Here is a 13,118-nt window from a genome sequence, read left to right as displayed (position 1 = left end):
GTCGCAGAGTTGTAGAGCTGGAACGCTTATGATAAACGAAGAAATTGATTGAACATTTATCCGATATTTTTAGTATTAATTAATTACAATTCAAATTAGCTTTAAGAGTTTTGAAACATCTTAAGGAATCAAATGTTAGAATCCAAAAATTGTATGACGCAAACTTATATTCATTTTGATTTTCCTTACATATATGTAGAACAAACAAGTGTAGGAGGAGCCTCGGGCACAGAAGCGAGTTATCAATAAATTTGAAGTAGCCATCCAATTTGAAATATTTATACAAAAAGTTGGGTAACAGTATAATTATGTTCAAATTATGTTTTGTTTTTGAAAAAGAGTATCGTTATAAAACTATTAATAAAATCTTTTCAATAAAAAAACTAAAGACTGAGTAAATAACAAATCCTTACTATAACCTCTAAATTACATATTTATGTACAGTATTTCATTACAATATAAAAACAAAACAAAAAATATACTGCTTCAGATATGACAATTCTGTTCCGTTCTATTTACAGAAGAATTTCAGTTTTGTTCGCTTGTTGTAAAAAAAAACGAAGCACGGAATACACATTTTCTGCTGCACACACTATTGACTGATATATATATATATAAAATGAACTAAACTGTCATGTTTATGGCGCCGAGTGATGTTCGTAAAATTCCAAAATCCCCAAATGGGGATCGTGGAAGCTAATGGCTTAACAAAATTCAAAAGAAATTACACCCTAAAATTAATACGGACGTTAATGGGTAGAAGCAACAGAAGTAAAATGAAAAGCAAACAACTTACAGGTTTCTGGCAGGCTTCGGTGGCAGACGATCTCTTGTGAATGTGTGGTTTATTCCTTTCACCAGCAGCTTCCGAAAACAACCAGAATTCGGAGCAGTCGAGTATTACGAAGGGTACTGGAACAAAATATATTGGAATTTGAAAAGGACCCTTATCTGATACGCTTAGAATTAATAAAACATAAAAAATGTTAAGAAATCACGCGGATCACGCATGTTCCAAAGTTCTGATGGATGCATAGGAGAAGATGGCTCTTCTGGTTCCGGAGGTAGGGTGCAGCTGCACGAACATTAATGCTTATCCTGCAGTGTTTCAATGAAATAATTTCAGGGATGATGACATCACCACCCTTTGTGCGAATGCTCACTTGCACCAACAATTCAGGTTCCTGAAATTCCACATATTGAATACTATTGGGAAATGTTCGGTTAAAGGGGATTAAATACCATACTGGAACGTAATTTTTAATTCGTTGGGCCTATAACTTCATTAAATAACTGAAAAAAAATCACTTACCTCCACGAAAATAAGTTATAAATTAATAATAGAAATTTAACTGTGGATTCCGTAAAAATTTTTTTCTTCGTTCGTTCGCGTGAATTTCATTCTATTTCATGCTTTACTGCAGAATAGCAGTAACGATTATGTGAGAAACACACTTCACTCACTCATTATCTTAGCACTTCAGAGGAAATAGAGATTTAACCACTTGCTTCAAAAAAAAAAAAAAAAAAAGGCAAAAGATTCACAGATGTGCGTGCCAAAAGAGTCCGCTGTAACTGGCAACGAGGTCACACAAAGTATCGATACCTTAGAGAAATCGGCAAAATATTTTCAAAACGAAGCAAGTTAGATACATAAGATTTGGTAAAAAGATTTAACATCTTTATTGTAGACACGTTTCAAATTTTGAGCCAAATCCAACAAAGGATTAAACGTCTGTGGGTTTGTGCTTTCAGAGGCATGTAAAGGCGATGATTCAAATATGCATTGACTTAAATATATCAAATTTGGTATGATATTTTGTGACTGCAATTGTAGTTCTGCGTCAAAGTTAGGTCCCAATCGGTTGGCGGGGAAAAAAAAAACTTATGTAAAACACAAATTCACTTTTATTCGAGAATAAGTAAGGACGTTTGGGAAAGACCACACTCGTTGGTTTATAGCTCACTTTTACCTGTCCAGTATTCTTAAGTAAACGGTAATACAATTCAACATTTTACAAAAGAAAACTCTGACGGGCTGGGAAAAACTCCGAGATACATTGTTTAGACGCAGTTAAATAGTGAATAGGACCCTGATGAATTCAAATATAACAGAAACAAATATATTGATATATTTCATTCAAATATATTGAAACGAATTTAATTTAAAAATTTAATCTTTACTTCCACTTATAATAAAGATGAACGTAAGTATCTGTGCGCGCGTGTGTATGTTTATATGTATGCTGGCGTTTCACGGGGTTCGCAGTTTGACCTAGAAATACCAAATAAGGAACAAATATACTTTGGAGGATGGAAATGTGCACCTCGGTATGATTTTTTTTGGAAATTGCATTTAGTTAAAAATAAAGTGAAATTATGGTATGCATTTTTGCACAATAATTTCAGAAAATATTACAGCATAAAAATAATTTTTGTATCTTAAAATTCAAAAAATTGTTTTTTAATAATATCTATTATTTTGCCGTATATATATTTTAATTTTTAATAAATTTTTAAGATTATTTTTATTATATTTTCCAAAAATTTATTTTAAACAAAATAAAAATTAAATCTACTTGAGCACATTTCGTGTGCATCGTAAAATTAGCTTTCATCAAGTTTACAGTATGATTTTCCTCTGCCAAATGAGCCGGTATCGCGTTATTCAAAATTCGATTAATAAAGCACGTGTTAAAGAAGCTATCATATATATATATATATATATATATATATATATATATATAACCTTAAATGATGCTTTATTTATTTATTTTGTTAATTTTGCTTTAATGTATTGCGATTTCCTTACAGTTATTCTATCAATTATTTAACTGAGAACAATTCATAAAGAACTGAACCTAAAAAGTTTATTTCATAAATGATTTCGCAAACTGGATTTGTATCTATTCTTTTTTCTGTGTTAGTCTTAATGTGATAACTTTGTTTTCGATTTTAAACAAACGCTGAATTGGGGCGTTCCGGACTGTTGATTTCAACGAAAGTGGTTCATTTATAAAAGAGAATTTTCTGTTCCACCTGGATGACCCAGGTAAATCATTCTTGATTAATCTTTCACTAGCAAAAATCGGACTAAGAAATCTAATTGTTTTTGTCGTAGCTTCTTCTAATATTGTTGCTACTCTATTGAACAGCTCATCCAATCTTCAAATTAGCAATGAATTTTTCATTTGTTGAAAATCTAGTAAGCAATAACTCAAGAAGATAAAGTAAATTTGCTTAAGAAAAATAAAATGATTGTGTGAGATAAATGCACAATGGCACATACATTTACGTTGTACGCACTGAATACAACTATGTAAAATATTTTCCAGAATTGTGAGAGAAGGGGGATACTACTCCAATCTTATCTAGCGATTTTCGGGAGACTCTTCTTGTTATTCAAGAAGGTGCAAACACAGGTGAAACGATTGCATCAACAAAACCATCTAATATTTGGAAAAATGTTCAAAAATTTGAATTAGATAGCAACCTGAGGGTTCATCCTCACTGACATTTCAGTTGGGAATAAATTCTAACTCTCTTGATTTTTATCGACAACATCAGCAGTTTTGTTTTTCAAACTTTTGGGGGGGGGGGTTTCTAATATGTAGCACGCAGATGAGCTATATTGATACATGGATGCGAATCACTGAAGAAGATGACAAACTTCATCACACGTATAAACAGCGAGCATTTAAGCAGCAGATGCGCATGTTATTATTCGAATAGTGTCTGGTATGTTTCTTTATGTTCATGAGCATTAACCTTTTATGTTAAACTGAATTTCACACTATTTTTTTAAAAGCGATTCAATCGTCATTATATGAATCTCTACCTTTTAAAGAAAAATTAAAGTAGAATAACTTTACCCAAGACTTTCTACCAAGCAATTTGCCTGGGCCTATTTTATCTGGATAGTGGAGCTACAAAATTGATAACAAAGGTATCATATCTTTGATAAGCATTGGTAATATTCTTACAACACTTGAAGAACTTCAGGGTAAAGTTTTTTCCAAACATCGAAAATAATTTTTGAGATAATAAATTGCTTTATGACAGAGCTATTCTTTCTCCAACGAGTGCTGGAATTAAAATAATAAATTGTCAACTGATAAATAAATTTCCGGATGTAGATAAAATATTCAAATCTTTTGATACTAATGTTGAGGCAAATCAAGTAGTCGTTACCACTACGAGAGAATTTTCAAGTTTATCATCATCATCAAGAATCATCTTATATACCGACACATAAATTACAACTAAAGATTGATGTACCAACAATGCTTTTGAGGAATTTACATCCTACAGCTCTGTGTAATGGAACATGATTGTGAAGAAACTTTTGCTTAATGTTATTGAAGAAATAATATCCACAGGGCATACTCAGGAATAGTGTCGATTTCGACGTTTAAGGCCACAGTTATTCTGCTAAGCGCAATTAAGTTATTCTGAGGCCCCTATTAGCGCTGTACCCCTTATTGTACTGATAAGAAAGTATTGTGAACTAAACTTATTTGCGCTTCGAAATTCACTTTTATCTTCTTTCCTAATATTTGTTATTTAAATTGATACCAATTCCTATATTATTTATATATATATTGTAATGATTCAGCTTCTTCCCTGGGTGACCACTGTGACATTCCTTTTTCCCACACTCGATAATTTACATTCCGGGCCATTCTTCATCAACGAAACTCCCACAGTGTTAAGTGCCTCCAGATTGCCAAATGGAAGACCCTCCTTTTAAGTACGGTCGTCTGGCCAATTAGTGCTAATCCAGATAAGGAACCACACGTGCGTTTCCTAGGGAAATAAATCGTGTCTTCGAAAGGCGAGAGTGTCAAACACTCCAGATGTCCAGATGTCCTTCAATTTTCCCATTGTGGAGGGTGGATCATCAATGGACATTTTCCACGGGCGACCAGAGACGATTCAGGTTGTTCTGAACGGTGATTGGGTAACAGGGAGTGGACAGGAAAGGTGGAGTCTGAGAGAAAGATAAAAGGTGAGATTTTTTCGGAAGAGGAAGGAGAGAGGAGCTTGGTATGAAGTGGACTTCTGAGAAAAATTCCACCCGAAGGAAATTCGGTGGATTCCTAGAGCTAACCCTGCAGTAGCCTGAGACGCCAACCGCCTGTTAGCTGTTCTTGTGAAGGCGTTTTCTCCAAATTTGTTCGAGGAACTATTCTTGTTTAAATTTCGTGCTATAAATAGCATCATTCATTTAACCTAGATGAGAAAGAGTTGTTTTTATGTAATAAAGCTGTAAATAAAGAATTTGATCATAACGCTACCTGTTATTGGATCGAGACTTTACAATATATATATATATATATATATAGGATGATTATAATTACAGTTGCACTTTCAAAAAGGTGTAAATAATAAAAATAATTTTATTTGATAATACTTGATACAATTTGAATTTGTTTTGTGAAAGAAAAAAAGATTGACCAGTTGCTTTAAGACATATTAATTTTAAGCTGATAATTAAAAGACACAGTATGCGCGCTGCACATTACGTGATAAAAAGGCGGGGAACATGCTTTGCAATAGTAGTCACTGAAGGACTGGGTTTTGTTTGTAAAGTATTTCGAAAGAACGGTGAACGTGCGAAAATTGCATTGAAATAATTCCGGACAGAAGGATTCAGAAGCGTCTTTGGTCCCATGACTGCATTCTCTCTTAAGAAGACGACAAATTCGAAGAGCGTGTTCATTTGACAAATGATGTGGATGATTTTGAATGTGGTAGACGAAAGAAAGATTGATTCGATATAAGTGGAAGATTTAGCTATAGTACAGCAGGAAGCATCAAGCAGTGCTTCAGAAACATGCAATTTCATGGGGAATTTCCCGAACTTTAAATATGCCCGTTAATCGGGATTCGCAAAATTTTATGAATCATCCTGCAATGCTATCCATAAAAAGTTGTTTGAACATACACAGAAAATGTATAATCGATGAATTTGCTTTAAATCGTCAAGAAATGAAAATGGATAATGATTTAAGATAGAGTAAAATTTAATTTTTAATTTAAAAAATCACCTTCGTAGGATTTTATACTTGAAACGAGCCTAGACGTTTATCTTCAAACAATCAGTAAAAAAAATGCCGATATCTTGTGAGAATCAAAAGTTGTAATGTTTTTAATAACTCGGGAAAACAGGAAACGAAAAATCACAAAAATCTCATCAAAATCATGTCATCCCACAGCATAAGGCTAAATGGGTCAATATCCAAGGAGAACATTCCCTCTTGTACTTTGAAGTGAGTAGTATTACCAATTCTTGTAATAGAAGTTATTTTTTTTTCTTTTTTCATCTTATGATGGTAGGAAATTGCAGGCCAACTAAAGGAAACAATTTCTCTGATCTTCGAGTCAATTTAAAAACAATTCCTAATTTTAAAATAATCTTTAGAAAAATATTCTAAAATGTAAACGAAAGTTGATTTTAATTAGAATACTAAAAGAAACAATTTCTCTGATCTTCGAGTCAATTTAAAAACAATTCCTAATTTTAAAATAATCTTTAGAAAAATATTCTAAAATGTAAACGAAAGTTGATTTTAATTAGAATACTTCGAGCACGATATTTTTCAAAGTAAATAAATAATTTACTTGCACTAAAAAAAAATTCGGGTCCTAAGGCAGTTGCCTACATTGCTTATTTCTCTTGGTTAATTATAATATTCCAAATTAAAATGCAATTTATTTAAAACATGTGTTTTTTGATATATCGTTTTTTCCCATTTTTTAAATAATGTTTATCGTTTAAAAAATTTTTTTAGATATCACTGCTTTTGCAATTATTCATTTCTTTGGTTTTTTTTTTCTTCTTTGCGTTTTCCTTCATGTTTTATTTAACTCATTTTCATGCATTTTCTTTCTTTCTTTCTTTTTTTCCAAATAAGGAAAACAATTTTGAGAATAAGAGTCTACAATATAAAAGTCAGCCGCCGACTTGGCACTTCAGTTCGGAATTTGAACCTTCCCCTATATCCTTCATCCTATACCCTCCCGCCCCAATTCAGTTCCATTTCAGTTTAAAAGAACTCAGTTCACAATTAAACTGAGTTTTACTTCGATCATCAATAAATATCATTAATTTTTAACCAGTTAACTGCGGAATGCTTATAGTGCTTCACACGGAGTGTAACCGAAATCGTGATGACACGTGGAGAGCAGTACAAATGGTTACATAATAAATTTTGCAGAAAATCATAATAAAGCGAATAAGCTTTCATTTTCATTGGATAAAAATTAACAATTTGTTGTTTAAAAAGGTATTGCTATTAAAGATTGCTATTAAGATGCTAAAATTTGGCCATTTTGTGGCGAAAAAATGGCCAAAGAAGAAAACGTAAATACTGATGATATAACCGATACAAAGTTGGGGAAATGTCTTCCGGGGAAACGTGCAGCTGTACTGGTCGACCATTGTTATCATCGACAATAGTTAAAAAAAAATACAAGAAGAAAACACACAAGTCTTTTGAAACTTATCAGTATCACATTGTTCCCACAATCCAGAAATTACTAAAAGCCTTCACATTTTATTTATCTTATTGCAGTCATTATCGGGGAATACTCGATATGCATATAAAATACAAATACATCCCACTATACAAGTAAAGCAAGGGGAATACTCGATGCATTGGGAAAAAGAATCAACTCATTTTAAGAAAAGCGATATATTGTACATGGAAATAATTTCTATACTAAAGAATTTAATCCAACTGTATTTTTTTTTAAATTTATAGAAAATTAATTGGTACTAGAAAGAAAATATATTACTAAATGACATCTGTATTACATCGTTCTGAAATATTGAGTTTTTATATCAAATTATTATTATTATTTTTATTTTAGATGACATGCATGCAAATCCACTGCACCAGAATGGAGATTTGATTCAAATGTTGTTAACTGTTTGAAAGTTGTTTGTCAAGATTTACAAAGATTCTGCTTTTCATGTGGACAGTTATACGTGGTTACAGAAATGACAACAGGAATCGGCATGTACTTGCACCACATGTAAAAACTAAGAATATACTGAACAGACCAAGAATATATAAACAGTGCTCGAACGAAGACTAAAAATATTATATTTAAAGGCCTATTTTAAGAAAAAAATAATTAGAATCTTGAAACTGTGTGTATGCTTGAATGTATAGTGATCATTATGAATGGGGATTTTTTTATGAATGGGAATATTTGGGGATTTACATTTCTGCATTAAATTTTTCATATGTATAATTCAAAACGTGACAATTTCTTTTATGTTTACAAAGATGAAGTTTTTGTTTGCATGCACTGTGTTTGTGATTGGAGCACAAAAGGAGTTATCATATTTATAGGCAAGAAATTTTCATTTCAAATTTATTTCTACTTATATATCAATGTATAACAATGAAACAACATATCAAGTCATATGCAATATTTTTATCATTGAAATTTCTTTTTAAAAGAAAAGTTAAATTTATAGATACCACAAATACTCTTTAAATTCATTATAAACTTCAGAAAGATGCAATCTTTTTTTTTTTTTTTTACATATTTTAATTTTTTTTGTGTATCTGTCAAGGCAAAAGGATGAAGCAACTGCCTGCCCAAGTCGGAGAGAAGTTTTTATTCATAAAATTTCCTCTTGGAAGGATAGTTGGTTAATAACATAAAGAGGATTGCAAATCCTCTCTTAAAATACACAATGGATCTTCAGCATGATGTAATTTTGTGACATGCCAGTGTTAAGTCAGATGACGTATGGTGATTTTTTGCTTTTCTTTTAAACATTTACTTGATTTGTTAAGAGAATTTATTTTTGATTTTGTTTTAATTTAGTAATTATAATTTTATTATTAAAATGTTATGACAATATTATTGCTTGTAAATGAAGCTTTTTTATTTTGTTCGCTGTATTATTGGCATTTCTTTAAGTTTGCTTATTAAATAAGCCCTTTTTATACCGTATTTTTTTATTACTTATTTTTATGTTCATACAAAAAGAAGTAACCACCATTTTTATTTCAGGCTCATGGTTATGTAGAATGAATTAAAATATTCTTTATTTTAATTTCATATTTTGCTGATTCTATATGATATGCAAGCTGTTTGCTAAAAATATATGAGTAAAATTGTTCCTCGCTCCTTTCATAATTTTTAAATTAATATAACTTTTGCTACTTTATTCTCACTGTTTGCGAAATGAAATAACAATTTAATTGTTTGTCTTTTTAGTTTGTTAATTTGAAATGTAACAGTGATATGAATTTGTAATATTGCTTCCTGGTGCAGTAATTCCACTGGTAAGGAAAATAATGTTACAGTTATGCTGAAGGGTGACCTCCCTAGATAAACTGGGCGATCTTTAGGCTGCCTGGGTGGAAAAATTAAGAACCCTAAGATATGATAATCTTATTGGTAACTTCATTAGGACTCGAGTTCCAATGTTTTTTACAGAACATTCGATGAACTGATACAAGAGGATATAAAAACTCGAGAGACGAGTCAGTAGTGAGTAGTTGATGAGTCAAGAGATGTAAGTAATTGAGCGAGGTCTTTCTTTGGAATAGTGTTCTCCTGCGAGTTCTGCGAGTTTTTAATCGATTTACTGCTTGTATGCTGCTGCCGCAAGTCCTGTTTTGTGCATGATTCATTTGTATTTCGTTACTTGTTTATCTTGTTTTCGTGAAGAATAACATGTAGGTATTTTTTACTCAGCATGATGGACTTTTTCAATGCACATCCAACGGACTGAGGTTTGGATTTTTTTTTCGAAATAATATCTTTTGTTTTGCTTTCGTTTTCATCAATTTAATTTCATCGCATACTATTCTGGGTTTGATTTTGTCGACATGTATTTAAGTAGATTGCTTGCTATCATTAATTTCAAAAATACTTTTTTTTATCTGTTGTTTTTTGAAAATCAAATCTTAAAATTATAACTGTTATATTTGAAAATAACACAGCCACACTTTAAATAAGATATTTAAAGCGAGATCCACGAGGAAGAAGGAGAGAGGCGTCCTTTCCGTGTCATGCGATAACTCATTTTCAAAATTAATTTCTTTCACTCTTTAAAATGTTTTCATGCTTTGTTATTAAATGCATCTTCATATTATTTCCGTTTCAAATTATAGTTTAAACTTTAGGTAACATAAAAAAAGTGGCACGTAATACAATGAAAAAAATGAAGTGAAGCTTCAAGAAACAGTATAAATTAAAGGCACATTGAGCCTTAAAATCTAATAATACTTCGTCGATAAATCCATTAATGCTAAGGGCAAATGATTAATTGATAAATAACCTATAATCCCAACGAACTATTTAATAGCCAGAGACGTCTAGAAGTTAATATACCATGGAAAATTATTTACGAGAGAATTATGGAATTATGAAAAGACGCGAAAATTATTAAATTATGAAAAGATGAGAAAATTATGATTCCTGGAGATGTAATACACTCACTATAAATCTATGCGATGAAAGAACTTCTGTCACACACACTATATTATATATATAAATATCGCTAACGTATGTGGCACAGAAATCGCCCTCATTACTTATTTCTGAATGGCAACAATGAAATACAAATCCCTAGACGAACGTTTCAAACTGCTTCATTGAAAGTGTTTACAACTACACTTAATTCAATGCTTCGCAGATTAATGGGATTGCAAGCTGTTATTAGAAATGATCTGGAGAGAGCTAGAATTCCAACGTTTTAGTGGAAATCAATGAAAATTTAGTGGAATCTCAAATAGAAATTTTAACGAGTGCTAAAATATTCTTAAGAGTCGCCAGATGGACAACCACTAGGAATTAACTACTCCATATTAATTGTTTAAATAGTGAATAATCTGCGCGAACAAGATGATCGCCAAAGGCGACTAGTATGCTTTATTCACAGATCAGTTGGCTAATATACTTCACAACAGACAGCTTTACTTGTACCATAAACTTAAATGCTGTAGGACAATAAAAGAGTTATTTAATTTAGTCAGGTTTCAAGTTATTTCTTAGCTAACAATCTTTCTAATCAGATCGAGAACACTTCCTTCGAGATTTTCTGACTGAATAGATTCATGAATATTTTAAATATGACATTTTCCAAAATGATACATTTGCCTCCACCTTTGGATTCATTTTGGGGGGGGGGGTGAGATAGAGTCAATCTTGGTAACTTAAAAAATGATTACATGAATTAATTATAGAAATATTAACGTTGCTTTTCGTATAACATTTTCAATCCATTAGACTTTAAAAAGTAAGTAAAAGTAAATCTCTGCAATCAGCTGTCTTTCCTCAGGTACTACTCAAAATGGTGCATCATTTTGACATTTTTTTTAAAATTTGAAAGTTAAAAAATTCCTGCAGAATAGCAAGAATTGCAGATTAATTTTTCAAAAAATATGAACTTAAAAGAGATGTATATTTTACTTTCCGAAACTATAAAGGAGGCCTCTTATTTGGTGAACTATTTGCATTGAATTACTTTTCCCGAATGCAAATGATTCATTTTATAAAATTTAATCTTTATCTTTTTTATAAATTCATAAACTTTATTTAAAAAAAACTATTTTCTACATACACTTTGCTGAAATACAAGCAATGACTGAGCAAGGTAGACACTTGTTACATTTGAAAGAGGAATTTTAAGAAGCATATTTAGAGGAATTAAATGCGATAATTATTGAGGAAGAACCAAGTCGAAAATTTACGAACTATTTAAAGAGCAAGACATTATTCAATTAATAGCAATGCAGAGGATTAAAGAAGAAGGACACTTAAGAACATTGGAATAACAATCGAGACATTAAAATGATGTCCTTGCCTTAACTGTCTGGTATTAAAAAGAGCCGTGAAAAATATATTTCAAAATTTTATCTTTAAAGAAACATGAAAATCTTTAACTGCTATATGTGTATATTGTTAGCAGACATCCATTCGTTGAAAAGTCCATCAGACCGAGTAACTGATAACGATACCTTATTCGACAAGAAACACAGGCATTAAAACAAAACTGAAATGTACATAAAAGCAGTATTTGCAATAAACAAACAGAAAATCGCCATTGAACAACTGCATTCGATTAAAACGCCCATAGAGAACTCAGTACCTGGAAGGCCGAGATCCTCTTGACAGTAGTTTTTTTTTAAATGCTCTAATAATTAGTTATGAAAATTTGTGGTGTTTTTTTTTTGTTTGTTTTTGTGTGTGTGTGTAAAATCGCATTTTTTCAGGAAAGAACCTATATAGATAAACTTAAAAATCTAATTATAAGATATCCAAATCGCCGTTTCCGAGATTCACGAAATAAATTTATATACATACATACATACATACATATTATATATTGTAACATTCCCCGTTTCCCAGTACTGATAAGACGTTTACAGCCAGCTGTGTCGTCGCTGTTACTTACTAGACTCGTCGAGATAGCCAGATGGTGGATCTTTTCACCTGGGTGGTATCGCATCTGTTCATTAGCGACTACAGTGAAAGACCACATGTGGAATTCCTCTTCCAAGAGATATTGAGAATACCTTCAAATAGAAAGGGGTGTCCAAACATTTGGATGCTAAATGTTTCTCATTGTGAAAGGACTATGATAACTCCGTGTTCCAGAATAGTCAGTTATGAAAGGTGCGTCACACAAAGGACCTTCCCACGACCGACTGGCGCCGCTGAGAGAGCATATTGCTGAACCCCGATTGGCCGAAAGAGAGCTCAAATGACCAATGTAAACTAAGAGGCGGAGATTGTCACCGAAATAAAGTGCGGAGATTTTTTTTTAGGAGGAGAGAGGAAACGAATTGCAGGCAGACTGTTGGACGACGCCCACGAGTTCAGAGTTCGTGAACCAACTGAGTTTCAAGAAACCCTTCGAATTCGACTGTTGTATCTTCTACTACTAGGTGTAAATAACAATTATTTAACCAAGATTAGAACAAGTTGTTCTTTTGTATATATAGGGCTGTAAAATAAAGAATTGTCTGGAAATTCTGCTTCGTTATTTGATCAATCTAGATCAAGGCTAATAGAGAAATAGAGAGATCCTAATAGAGAAATCGCCAAAATTCCAGTGATTTTTGGAATTTTTGTTTTTTACA

The 13,118-nt window shown here is 31.8% G+C and overlaps 1 protein-coding gene across 4 annotated transcripts in view; it reads right to left on the bottom strand.

The window, feature by feature from the left end:
* LOC129957336 (xaa-Pro aminopeptidase ApepP-like) overlaps positions 1-13,118 on the bottom strand; it is a 124,190-nt gene that overhangs the window by 69,239 nt on the left and 41,833 nt on the right. For all 4 annotated transcript variants that reach the window (XM_056069629.1, XM_056069612.1, XM_056069621.1 and 1 more), the window contains exon 2: positions 797-912. In XM_056069629.1, the coding sequence (XP_055925604.1) occupies positions 797-912 (116 nt within the window). The remainder of the gene's footprint in view (positions 1-796; positions 913-13,118) is intronic.

Source organism: Argiope bruennichi, chromosome 2 (assembly GCF_947563725.1).
Source record: "Argiope bruennichi chromosome 2, qqArgBrue1.1, whole genome shotgun sequence".
NCBI classification, from domain to species: Eukaryota; Metazoa; Arthropoda; class Arachnida; order Araneae; family Araneidae; genus Argiope; species Argiope bruennichi.
This window is presented reverse-complemented; position numbering and strand designations above follow the sequence as displayed.